The sequence below is a fragment of the Ictidomys tridecemlineatus genome, chromosome 7 (assembly GCF_052094955.1).
Source record: "Ictidomys tridecemlineatus isolate mIctTri1 chromosome 7, mIctTri1.hap1, whole genome shotgun sequence".
Taxonomy (NCBI): domain Eukaryota; kingdom Metazoa; phylum Chordata; class Mammalia; order Rodentia; family Sciuridae; genus Ictidomys; species Ictidomys tridecemlineatus.
In genome coordinates, this window is record NC_135483.1 from 91731809 (window position 1) to 91744628 (window position 12820).

At 39.8% G+C, this 12820-nt stretch overlaps 1 protein-coding gene across 4 annotated transcripts in view; it reads left to right on the plus strand.

Annotated features, from left to right (window-relative positions):
- Nckap5 (NCK associated protein 5) overlaps positions 1-12820 on the plus strand; it is a 910861-nt gene that overhangs the window by 219478 nt on the left and 678563 nt on the right. The window contains exon 1 of one of the 4 annotated variants that reach the window (XM_078017218.1): positions 7876-8012. The exons of the other annotated variants lie outside the window; for them this stretch is intronic. Coding sequence (XP_077873344.1) covers positions 7947-8012 — 66 coding nt within the window. The 5' untranslated portion in view covers positions 7876-7946. Of the gene's footprint in view, positions 1-7875; positions 8013-12820 lie in introns of those variants that run through there. 4 annotated transcript variants of the gene reach the window in all.

Genomic DNA, 12820 nt, shown 5'->3' on the forward strand with positions numbered 1-12820 from the left:
GCATGAGTTTTGTTGTTGTTGTTGTTTTGTTTTGTTTTTTTCACATAGAGCTTAGCATGTGAGTTAACATCTTGACTGATAAAATTAAAAACAGCCTTAAAAATCCCGTACATGTGGCAATTGGAACACAACACCAAACTAACTCTTATTTTCACAATGCCAAAGTAGATTATTTTCAATGCCAAGTGCCAAGGTGGACATCAGCCTTCTTCCTGCAACTCCCATGTAGTAGTAAAGCCCAAGCCTTCAGTCCTGGGTATTTTCAAGAAGCCTCTGGTTTCTGTTTGCTGTGATCCTTATCACCAAGAGCACAGAAGACAGATTCTTTTCTCTTTAAAGGGTGCCAAGTTCTCAGAAATCCTGAAAGTAATTTTGTGAAGATAAAAAAAGTCGTTCCAAAAATGTGGTGTTTTTTTTTTTTTCTCCATAATTTGAGAGGCAATTTTTTTAAAGCAAATCCAAAGTGTGTTTCTATTAAGCTCGTGTGGGAAATTCCCCTTCTCCCAGGTTCTGGAAATCAGAACATATCTGTTTGCTAGCAAAGGATGACTAAAATGGAATTCCCGCTTGCTAGCTTCATTCTCTGAAAAACGGGACTTCATCTACCTTGTTCCCACTGGATCCCGAGCCCCACAAATGCCTGGCACAGAGCAGGCTCTGGATGTTAGTTAAATGCACAATAACCTGCCATCCATCCCATGAAAAGGTAGGGGAGACCTGAGGTTCATCCAGCCAAACAGAACCCTGAAAGAACAGGCACCAAATGAAAACTAGAAATTTTTAACTCAACGGAACTGTTGTCAGACTGTTTGGTCTGACAAATTTGTTTCATTCTCAAAATCAAACCACACAGCCCACAGTCTGCCTCTCACAATGATAAGTTTACTTTTGCTCAGACAAATTCATCTCTGGCAATCAAAACCTATTTAATCTACATCTGTATCTGTGTCTATAACTATAGCCCTTCAAAATAAATGCATGATTTAAAAAATAGCAAGAGAAGAATTTTCTTTTCAAAAATTTCATGAAGAGAGCCTTGGTACACACATGTGTGCTTGCAACAAAGTATTTGAATAAGAAATAAAAATACAGTTTTGAGGTCAAGCTCTACTTGAGGATCTGAGTTTAACTTAATTAAGGGAAGCCACAAATTATTTGCATGTTCTGCAGCCCAATGGTCAATGGAACCCCTGGTGACCAAACACTCTTGTTCAAAGAGCCAAAGCCCCTTTGACCTTTCAATGTATTATCTGAGGGAGTTATGGTCAGCTGGCTCCTAAAACAACCTAGGCCTGCAGCTGCTCCGCCAGCTGGCCGTCACAGGTTTACAGCAGAAAACTTGGAGGAGACTCATAGCCTCACCAGATGCCTTATCACAGGGTCCAGCTGATGCCCCACACAGAGCAAACCAACTCCATGCTTCATATAAAATGACCTGATTTGGATGACATAGCTGTTTGTTTCAAGGTAACAGAGTAAGTACATTACATTTGTATTTTAATTTTCCAAAGGTCTGAGCTGTAGTCAGATCAGCGGCCACTGACCATTGCCAAATCTCAGAGGGCAGGACGAGCATTTTGCAAGGAATACCAGGTATGCAGTCTCTTTGACTGTTGACAAGGTGCAAACAGCTACATTAATAATCCACTTCTGCCCGTATGTACTGAGGCAGTATCAGAAGGGGCTATGGAGTTGAATTAACCTGTGCAATCAAACTGCATCAATCTGAGGACCTAATGGACAGAAGCAGCTTGGTCTGTGTCTTTACTGATTTGTAAAACAGCTAACCATTAGTGAGCATATTGTAGGTCAAAGTTCAACACCAGGGAGGGATTAAAAGAATCCTATCCATGAACCCTTGACTCAACAGGCCACTGGAGGGACCATTAGCCAAAACCTACATCTGCTCCTGAATTTTAAATGTAATCTAACTTTCCTGATAAGTTAATTCATTTGTTAAAGAATAGGTAAAAATACCATGTTCTTCTTATTATAGGTTTGTGTGCTATAATATTCCACCCATAATAGATTCCTTATGGACAAAAATCTGATTTTCCTAGTAAAATTATGAGACATTGTCACTATTAAAATAGCCCGATCAGGGAAAACTACCACATCTGAACATGGTGTGCACAGCAAGAAATTGCTAGTAGGAAGGTTGGACAAGATATTGAGCAGACTAAGGATTGTAAAATGTATCTTTTAAAAAAACACACACAAAGATGGACCAAATGTGTGAGTCAATTTCATGCTTTTTTTGATGCAGCAAGGAATGACCTGAATTCATCCTCCCTGTCTATGCCTCATTTTCTGTTGTTGTTGTTTTTGTTTTGTTTTTTTTGCCCTTTGCTGCCCAGTGATAATGGGAACATTGCTTGGCCTTTGGGGTAAATGATTCCACTTGAGTAATTTACCATGTGGAAATCAAAGGGGACAGATTTCTAATGTGGAAAATGTTTTAGCATCAGAAAACCAAAAGGCAGGCTCAATTTACAAAGACACCTTGTCTTTGAACCATGGAGCATGCATTATATATATGGAGAGGTCCAGTTAAACCATGGGGGGGTCTAGATATTTCCAAATTTGGTGAATTAGGCCTTACCTAATGCCCTTTTCATAAATAAATTCAGACTATTTTTGACCTGAAGCACTGATTGTATTTCATATAGCTGCAGAGTTATAATAGAAATTGCTATAGCACGACATTTAGTATGTCATTGATTTTTCTTGGAACCTGTCCTAAGTGGCTCTCCTACTATAGAGGAATACTATAATGATACCTATTATGAGCAAGGCCCCAAGGACACCAGGATAGTAAAGTGTCCTGTGTTCTTATTCATGATACAGTGTTCAACTCCAGATAAATTGTGTGAACTCAGATGACCTCTTGGATGACCAAGACTTCAACCCTATCACTCTTTATAGAAGAGTGGGAAAAAATATCTCATATCTCTTGAGACCAGACAAGTAACATACATAGTGAAGCAAGCTAGGTGGAGAATGAGACAAAATGAAGATAACCATGCCCGTCTCAAGGGCTCATAGGCTTCTCTGCTTCTGGTTATTATGAAATAACAATTGTGGGAACATGGGGGTAAGCCCAGCACTACTAGATCTTCCAACTTTTCAAGAAAAGCTAGAAAAATTTTATGTAAGATTTTTTGTGTAAAAATCTTCTTATTAATTAAGGTTAGATAATTTTTTTAAAGCTTTTGTTTTGAAGTAATTGGTGATTTGCATGCAATTATGAGAAATATACAGAAAAATTCTATATACTCTCTTCCCTCTTTCCCCTATGGGAACATCATGCATAACTATGGCATGTCACAACCAATTGTTAGCTGACATTAACATTGACATTGCTACAGTACACCATCTTATTGGCTCATTTTTTTTTAAATTCCACAAACATCAATTAAAAATATTTGAAGACTAGCAATAGCCTGTCTTAATATTTCTGTTCATAATCCGTTGGTATTACAGTCTGTCTAGATTTAGGAGACAAGCCATAAATTTGGATCCTTATAGCTGAAGCTAGAAAAGTTATTTAAAACATTGCTACAAGAAGGAGTTCACCTCATCTTTTCCTTTCTGAGTGCTTCCCAGTCTTACAGTCTGAATCCCACTCCTTCTAGCCTATTAGTGGGTGCTTAACTTGGACCTGTCTTCTGACACTTGTATTTTCTCTTCCTAATATGCATCTCCATATGCTGACCTCATCTTCCATTTAAATTTGATTGGCTTTGCATGTGTCCCCAGGCAGCCTTACCCTGCAGGCTCTGGCCTCAGATGCCCTCTGGGGTCATAGACTTATCTTATTTACTTTCTTCAAATTCCTTCTCAGCTCCTTCTCTTCCCTCCCTCCCAACCAAAGGCAAGTCATTTTAGCACACTTCAACTTGGTGAATAATGAAAATATTTATTTGTGCTGGAATTTTGAAATCTTAAATATTTCTTTAAGTTAAGTGACTCATAATTTAGGGATTATAACTATGAAGTTTTTTTAAACAATAATAATGTCATAAAAAGTCAGTTTTCTACTGTAAATATCTTTGAGACCTCTATGGTAATGGGGGTGAGGGATGCCAATAAAGTCTAAGGGTGTTTGTAGTAGAAATAATACTTGTAGATTTCCTTTAGTTTTACAGAAAGTGAAGGAAGAAGTTACTGTTTTCCCTTCAGTCCAGTTTTTGATTGTTTCTTACTTGCTCTCTCTGATGCAGATATCTTTTCCAACATGTATGTTGTTCCCTTCTCTTCAAAGTCACCACAGTGGAGGTCATCCCTAGTCATATGTACATGAGAGGAGGTGGAAAGAATTGCCCTGACCTTGACATTTTCAAGGCCATCTGTGGAATTTAGGATGAGGGAGAGCCAGTGCCCTGACTGTGCACCACCAGGTCCTTGTCCTTTCAGACAGCTAGGGCAAAGTGCGGCTGATGGAGTGGCTTACAAACAACAGAAATTCCTTTCTCACAGTTCCGAAGCCTAGGGATCTGAGATCAGAATACCAGCATGGTTGGGTTCTTGTTAGGACCCTCTTCCAGAATGCAGAGGGCTAGCTTTGTGTATCTTCCCAGGGAAGAAGGAGAATTAGAGTGCTTGAACTCTTTCTCAGAATGCTTATCCCACTCACGAGGGCTTCGCTCCCCAAAGTCTCTACTCCCATATCCTTACCTTTGGGACTAGGATTTTAACAGGTGAAGTTTGGAACAGACATTCAGTCCATAGCAATGATAGATATGACCACGGGGGGATCGCAGACTATAGTCAGCTGCCTTCATCCCATAATTTTATCCCTTGATATTATGGATGAACAATAGTCGCAGGGCTTCCACACTATTAAGTGATAGACCTTTGGGTTTATGTCACCTTTACTAAGCAAGAGAAATAGATTTTAGAAGAAGAAATATGCTCTCATTCCTCCTGGGCCTCCCCTCCTCTCCCAACCTGATAAGAATACAAAAAGATATTCTCCTCGATCTGTTTTTTTGCTCTACCTAGGTTCTCTAAGCCCTGTCTTCAGCTCTACTCTGAAATCACGGTCTCTAGGAATCCAAACCCATGCTGCCTGCCTTCTACCAGCCCAGTGGAATATAAGTGGTGGGTCTGTCCTTGAGCTTGCCCATCTGTGACTCCCATCCCAGCTATGGATTCTCCTCCTCACCCCAACATCTCCCACTGAGTTCTGCTAGTCCACAGATCCCACTGAGTTCTGCAAATCCTGCTGACACCTCTCGTAGTGGCACATCCCTCAGTCATTAGTAGTCAGCACTCCCTTTTGATATCTAAGCCAAAAGTATAAAGTTTGCCCAAGTCCTCTCCAGGACCCTGGCATTTCTCCTCCCCATGCCTACACACATGAGCATCAAAGCAGAAGAGATATGGTGAAGGCTGAGTTCTGACCTCCCTCCTACCACTAGGTGTGAGATGGACAAGGATGAAGGCTTTGGACTTCAGTTTTCATGTGTGAAGATAAAAAGATGCAATATCCATCATTATTGTATTCATGTTGTAGGCAAAGTAACCGAGGCTAAGAGAAGAATAGAAAACTTTCCCAAGGTCTCATATCTAGTTAGTGTGGTATGACAGGTCTGATTCTATAAGGGAGAACTTGAGATAGATGGAATTTCAAGCTTCTACCACTCCCATTGCCTAGAGTGCATACAATGGACGAGTGGGCTCTCCTTGGCCTTTTAAATTCACATGTAAGTCACTGGGGACCTTTGGATAATTACAAGTGTCTATACTCCTCCCCAAAGATATTTTGATGTAATCTTGGGTGGGTGGAGAGTTTGGAGATCCTTCCTTTTTAAAAGCATCCAAGGTGATTTTAACTATAGGCTTGATTAAGCATGACCTACTTAGATCAGTGGTTCTTTAATTTGGACTGCATCAGTTCAGATGGAGACCTTATGGAAGCATTTCACTGGACTCCACTCCCAGATTTCTGATTCTGTAAGTCTGAAGAGGGCCTGAAAATTTGCATTTCTATCAGGTTCCTGGTGCTATTGCTGCTGTTGTTGTGGGAACCACATTTACTCTAAGGCACAGATCGAGATTGAAGATTGTAATAGAGTTAGATTTATCATTTATTGAGCACTTGCTGGGTACTAGGGAAGAGTATTTATCTGAGATGATTTAACAAATAAATGATATTTAATCTTTCCTAGAACTGTTTGATTTTAGGTGTTATTGTTTCCATTTAATATGTGAAGAGAACAGAACCTCCAAGAGATTGAATCTATGCTTCTCACACTGGGATGTGTGGGAATGTAGTACAGAATATGAAAACCACACAATGAATAGCATATAACTTCTTGGATCGTGAGTTTCATTGCCATAGGCTTATACTCTTGGCTGAACAGACTTGAACAGTTTTGGAGGGTACATATATTCACGTTACCTGTGCATTGACTATCTTAAGTTTGATGTATATTCTAGACAATGGAGTCAACTCAGCAGTGGACAGTTAAAACATAGTGGTAATTTATTCTCATACTACTTCATAAATAATATAAAGAGGCAAATGCTGATTAAAATGAGATTAAGAAATTGTTACTGTTGCCCTATAGACATAGCTACTTTCCAAAGACACAGTGAGCCCTTGCTGTTTTTGGATTTGGGACTAAGTTTTAGAATAGTGCAGCATGAAGTTTCCTTTATTATTATAACATCTCTAGCACCATTTTTATTAGTCATTAGTTCTGTTATGAGACTATTTCGTAAGTAAGCTTTTAACTACTCTAGTGATTATGTGTCAGGGCCCTTTTTTCATCATTTGGTAAAAAAAAATATTCTTGTATAGTCTACAATTTGATCTTCCATAGCAAAATCTGACTAAATGCATTTATTATAGGGTAATCACGTGGAAAAGCATTTCTTCATTTGTTTTGAGTCATGGGCAACTTTACAAATCTGATAGACAATACACACTCTTTTCTAGAACAGTGCATATGAACACTATTTATGCTTATGAGCATCTTGAATTTTAGGGCATTCACAGACCACTGAAAGGACCCTGAAGCCTAGCCATGGGCCCCAGATTAAGAACCCCTGCTGAACTCTCCAAGCTTCTGCATCACAAGGTTTATGTCTTGCCTGAACTTATATCTCAGGTGTCTAATGCACTGAATGGCTGGTAAGGTTCTTATTGTATGTCAGGGAATGAATTGATCTCTACAAGACCAATGAAGTAGGAAATATGCTTAAGCACTTGTAAGCACATGATCCCCAGGGACCTCTGTTGGCTACCCAGTAGGAGGAGACTGGGAGTATTCTGAGACAGACATTTCCATGTCAGTGTCCTCTACTAGCTAGCACCATCTGACTCATGTTTGTACCATCTGACTCATTGCCAGGTATTTAGGGCCATGAGTTCTTGCTAGTCTGGATTGGGTCTTCAGAGCTGTCTCCCGTATTTCTTCTTTTCATTTTATACTTTTTGCTGTGGTCCTGGCCTGTGATATGTGTCTCACAGCTGATGTCCTTAGTTAGCCTCTTCTAAGCAGGGAAGACTCTCATCCCACGTGTAGAAGGCTGTATTATATCAGAAAGACTACACTCCAGGGACAGCTTCTAGAATCATCTATCAATACCTGAAGGACTGCAAAAATCAGAAATTGTTTTTGTGACATTGCTGGCTTTCTAATAATATTGATGAATGTTAGAAATGATCTTATTGGTGAACTTCAAGAGTCTGGGTCTTTGCCAGATCTGGATTAGTTACATGTTTTCTAGAGACATTCACAATTGTTGAATGAACAGGATTTAGAAATCTTGCAAAGCTTGTGACTTTCTCCTGTAGAGAGGGCATCTCAATCTGAATTCCTATGATTCCTTTGCCCAGGCCTTGCTACAAAGAGTTTTAATTATCTGATGCTGATTAAAAGAGTAACAGAATCCTGCCTCTGGGATGTTTGGTGTCTGCCTCCTATAAACCTTTCATGAAATGTGGTGGGTGCGGCTCTGAAAGGACAGAGAGCCAGGACTTCCCTGACCTTGCACAACAGGTAATAAGGACCATTTTTATGCCTTCTTGCTAATACATATTTATTTAATAAATGTTTACATGTGTGTAGGCAAATCTGGTCTGAGGTTTGCTTTCATTATAACTGAATAGCAGGGTCAAACTTCTTTGGGAGATGTCTTATCATCTGCCAAAAGAATCTTCCTGTGTGAGTGTGAGTGTGTGTGTGTGTGTGTGTTTGTGTGTGTGTTTGTGTGTGTGTTTGTGTGTGTGTGCGTTGCTTTTGTTGTTGTTTGTTTTTATGACCAAAATGGCTTTGGACTGTTCACAGCACTTCAGTTCTATGGCAAATTTACTTGCAAGAGAGAGTCTATATATATATATATATATATTTTTTTTTTTTTTTTGGCTGTGGTAGCCACCCAGAAAGAAATGCAGTAGCTTAGAATATCCAACGTTTATTTCTCAGTTATGGCTCTGTGAATCCGCTGAGGTTCTGCTAGGTCCCTGATGGGTTTGGCTGGACTCTATGCCAGGCTTCAGGATGAAGTAGAGTCTGCTCCTCTGATCTTATCCCAGAATCCAGATCAGCTATTCAGGGCATCTTATTCTCAAGGTAGAGGCAGAACCATAAGAGATGCAGGCAGACATGCTCTGCTGGAACTGGGACACTTGTTGCTTCTGCTTGTTTCACTTGTGAAGCCAGCCCCATGGCAAATACCAAAGTTCAGTGGGGTGGGAAATGCTAGACACTTCTCCCCACCTTCAGGAGTAGAAGGGAAAGGAGAATCATAAACAAATACTGCAATCAGTTACCCTTCAAGTCAAGTAATGGGGTCTTCCTGTGTTCCATAGCCACCAGTGTGATGTCACCTTTAGTCAGTTCCTGAAGCATTAGCTAAGTAAGGTGGATAACCCTCCGTTTTTGAGAAGGAAGTAAGTCAGAAGTGTAGATGGCATAGACCTTGGCCTTTAGCATCTTTTAGTCTTGGAGAGGAAATGTTATTTCAACTTCTGAGATCATATAAGTATACTATGGAACAATATTCATAGAGAGTTGAAAAAATTATACAGTCAATGTAAAGATGAAGATTAATTCCAGGATCACCCACAGATACCCAAATCCCTAGATACTCAAGTTCCTTATGTAAAATGGCATATTATTTGCATATAACCTATTGACATCTATTTTTTTAAATGATAGCTCTCTTTGATGTATACTTTTAATTGTCTTTATGTTACTTACAATATCTAGTACAACATAAAGGGTCATTATAATGTAAAGGTCATTATAATGTTTGCTTAGGGAATAATAAAAAGGGAAAAGATCTATACAGGTTTAGTACAGTTTTGTTTCCTTTATTCATCCATAGTTGGCTGAATTTGTGGGTTCGGAATCTGTACATGCACAAGGATAATGTCCATAAAAAGAACATAATATTTTTGCTATGCAGAAGTCTGTTATAAGAGTAACAGTATTAGGTCTATACTTCCATTAACAAGTGTGCCCCATGCCTTGGGGGTGGAGTACATAAAGGCTTCCCCTCTTCTCATACCTTCAATCAGATGCTTTGACCCCACCTTCCAGTGAGAAAAGGAAGAAAAATACATTCAAAGACCCAGACCCTAGCTCCACAGTAGACTATACAATGCTACACAAACTACTTATGTTTCCAGCATCCTCAGATTTTTAATTTGTAAAATGGAGACTGTCAACCAGCTTGTAAATTCTAGAAACCAGAAAAGATAGTATGGTTTGTTTTTGGGTTCCCTTTGGCTAAGGAGCTTCTAAGTTAAAGGACACCTAACTAACAATGATGAGACTGTTCCCACCTACTGAATTATTGACTACTTTTGATCTCCTTTTTTCTTCCTTTTATTAAATATCTATAAAATCAAGCTCACTTGTTTTTATTATAACTCAATGCTAGATTTCTCTTGATTATTTTGTATGATTTAAAGTTGAAGAAATGCTTGAATTTATTTATGTTTTCTATGTTTGGCGCTTATTTGGTAACTTTGCTCAAATAACCTGGCGCTTATTTGGTAACTTTGCTCAAGATAGTCTCATTGTGACACTGTGACATGGATTTCCAGCCAGCCCCGGAAGCTTGGGAAACTTATGGCATTAGGCTCTAAATGGGCCCTGGGGCTCAGTTTGTTAAGTGGATGGCAAAGTCACTGCCCTTTGTGGAAGAGGTGCATAAAATGAGATTCACCCCCCATTGCCTGTCACCCCCCCACACCCACTCCCCTGTCAGTCTTCTTCCCAGGCTTGCTTAATCGTTTTGAATGCTGTGGTAAGTGGATTATTCTTAAATGGAAGCCTGGGCAAATCTGGTTTAAACTGGAATTCGTTCAAGATTTTAAAAGAAGCCAATAGGAGAAACGAGGATTAGTTTGGTTTCTCTGTTTTCACTGTGTACAGACAAGCCCTAAAGGAAAACAACACAGTTATCCTGAGAGCAAACACTTCTAGGTTTCTAAGAAAACTTGAAAATCTTCTCTGATCAACACCTGAACAATAGAACCTTGCTCCTTGCAAGTTAAGGCAAAATTCCTGAAGCCCCTATTTCATGTTGAATACCTGACGGACAAGTGTTCCATCTCACAGGACTTGGGCTCCTGGGTGCCTCTCAGATGCTCAATGTCTTGAGTTCACCTCTTTGGCAAAACAGATATGGCTAGAATAAATGGCAGAACAGAAATGCCCCGCTAACCACTTGGGAGAATATTCTCCAATGTTGGATCTGAGGCTGAGAAAAACGCAAAGGAATTGTCAGAAAGATTGGATTCATATGAAAACCTGTGCTAATAACTAAAGTCTTCCATCTTCTTGAAATGAGAGAGAGAAGAGGTTGGGTTTGATACGAATAATTCGAATCTGGGATTGGGGATTTAGTTCAGTGGCAGAGTGCTTGCCCTGCCTTAGGTACTGGGCTCTGAAAAACAAAGAAAAAAAAACAAAAAGAACAATGCAGATGTCTCCAGAAGAAAGGAAAAAGCAGAGCTTGAATTTGCACTTTGGCTTTTTTTTTTTTTTCCTTTAAGGGAAGCTAAATTCTGGCCAGGTTCAGTGTACCCTGGTATTGCATCTGCCCAAGTCTGGGAGACTTGGAGTCACTTATCGGAAAGCAGCCGTTGCGTTCCTATACCAAATGGAGTCCAACTTGCATTTTTGACTAATATAATTAACCATTCATTCTTTTTCCTTTAACTTTTTTTTTCTAACTGGTCTTTAGTTTCTGTCTCCTTCCTTCCTTCTCTCCTTCCTTCCTTCATTGATTTTAACAAATTGATGCCTCACCAAGAGCGAATGAGCTAGGTCCAGCCTTGATCAAAACTGCAAAAAGCAGAGGTCAGATTCTGAGGCCCTCCTGCCTTCCTTTCTTTTCTCCTGTGTTGCATTTTGGGTCTCTTTGCATCTATAGAAGCCCAGGGTCTCATTTCATTCTACCTTCACATTTAGAGGTAAGGCACCAGGGAGCCAGGGCTTGTCCTTTCTCAGCACTAGGACCCAGTGCCTACCACAGAGCCAGACATAGTAGGTGCTCAGTACAGAGTTGTTGAATGAATGAATGAATGAATGAAAGGATGGCAAGTGTTTTCTTAAGATGTCCTTCCTTGGCAAAATAGAAAATAGGCACCAATTCTTTGACAGCATCCAAAATTTAGGAGATTAACTTACAGACCTGTATAATTTCTAAATCAAAGATCCACTAGTTCTCCGAGCAACCACCCCGCCCCAGTTCATCTCTGCATTTCTCACATTCCTCTTTCTCTAAAAACCCTTTCCAGCACTCATCAGAATGATTCTTCCTTTTAGTGCAAAATCTTCTTAGTTAAATGAAGGGAAATTGTCTTTGTTCTTCTGGGAAGTAAGAGACTATCAATTTGTATCAATGCTCAGGTAAAACTGGCTAAAGCCCCTCTTCCTTCAACTATTCTAGGGCTGTTTCTAACTTGAGAGGCTGCTGTTGATTTCCTTATGATATTTTAGGTGTGTGATTTCATAAGGTCTCACCATAATGGAAAATATTGAGGCACTGGAGTTTTTAGAGGGTGATTTTTAGATGCAGTGGGTCTTTAATTTTAGGGATTATAGAGTTCTTTAAATTATTCTTCTAAATTTTGGATGCTGTTAAGGGATTGGTCGCCTGTTTTCTATTTTGCCAAGGAAGGATATCTTAAGAAAACTCTTGATTCATTCATTCATTGAGCCGCTACGTACCAAGCATCTACAGAGTCTGGCCCTGTGGTAGGCACTGGGACCCAGAGCTGAGGAAGAGGCAAGTCCTTCCTTCCAAATGGTGAGGCAGCAGCCCAGGAATACTGGATAGAGGGAGATGCTAGTAAGATTTTAAGCAGAGGCATGAGATCAGGAAGGATGGAGAGGGGCTTGGTGATTTGTTGGGGAAGTCAGTTGAAACCTGAACAATAACAAAGACAACATAGTAGTGATGATAAGGAGTCAAGCTTTTGAAGATATGGAGGAGGCCCAGTTCAAAAGGGAAGAGCAAATGCAAAGCCTGGCACAGCTAAGAAACAGATGTCATTATAGCTGTAGAATAACAAGGAAAAAAAGTACATTCATAGGAGATGAAGTCATAAATATAGTAAATCCTCACTATTTGCAGCTTCCATTTTGGCAAATGGCCCAGTCATTGAAATTTATTTGTAACCCCTAAAGCAGTTATCAGAGTACCTTCCCTGTCCCTTGCAGGCATGCTCAGAGTGGCACACGTTTCCTGCTGAGGCTAAAGGAGGTTATGCTCTGCCTTAGTGTCTCAGCTCCCAAACTGTAAATAAGTCTACTTTTCTGTTTACTTAAGGGCCACCTTTTTCACATTT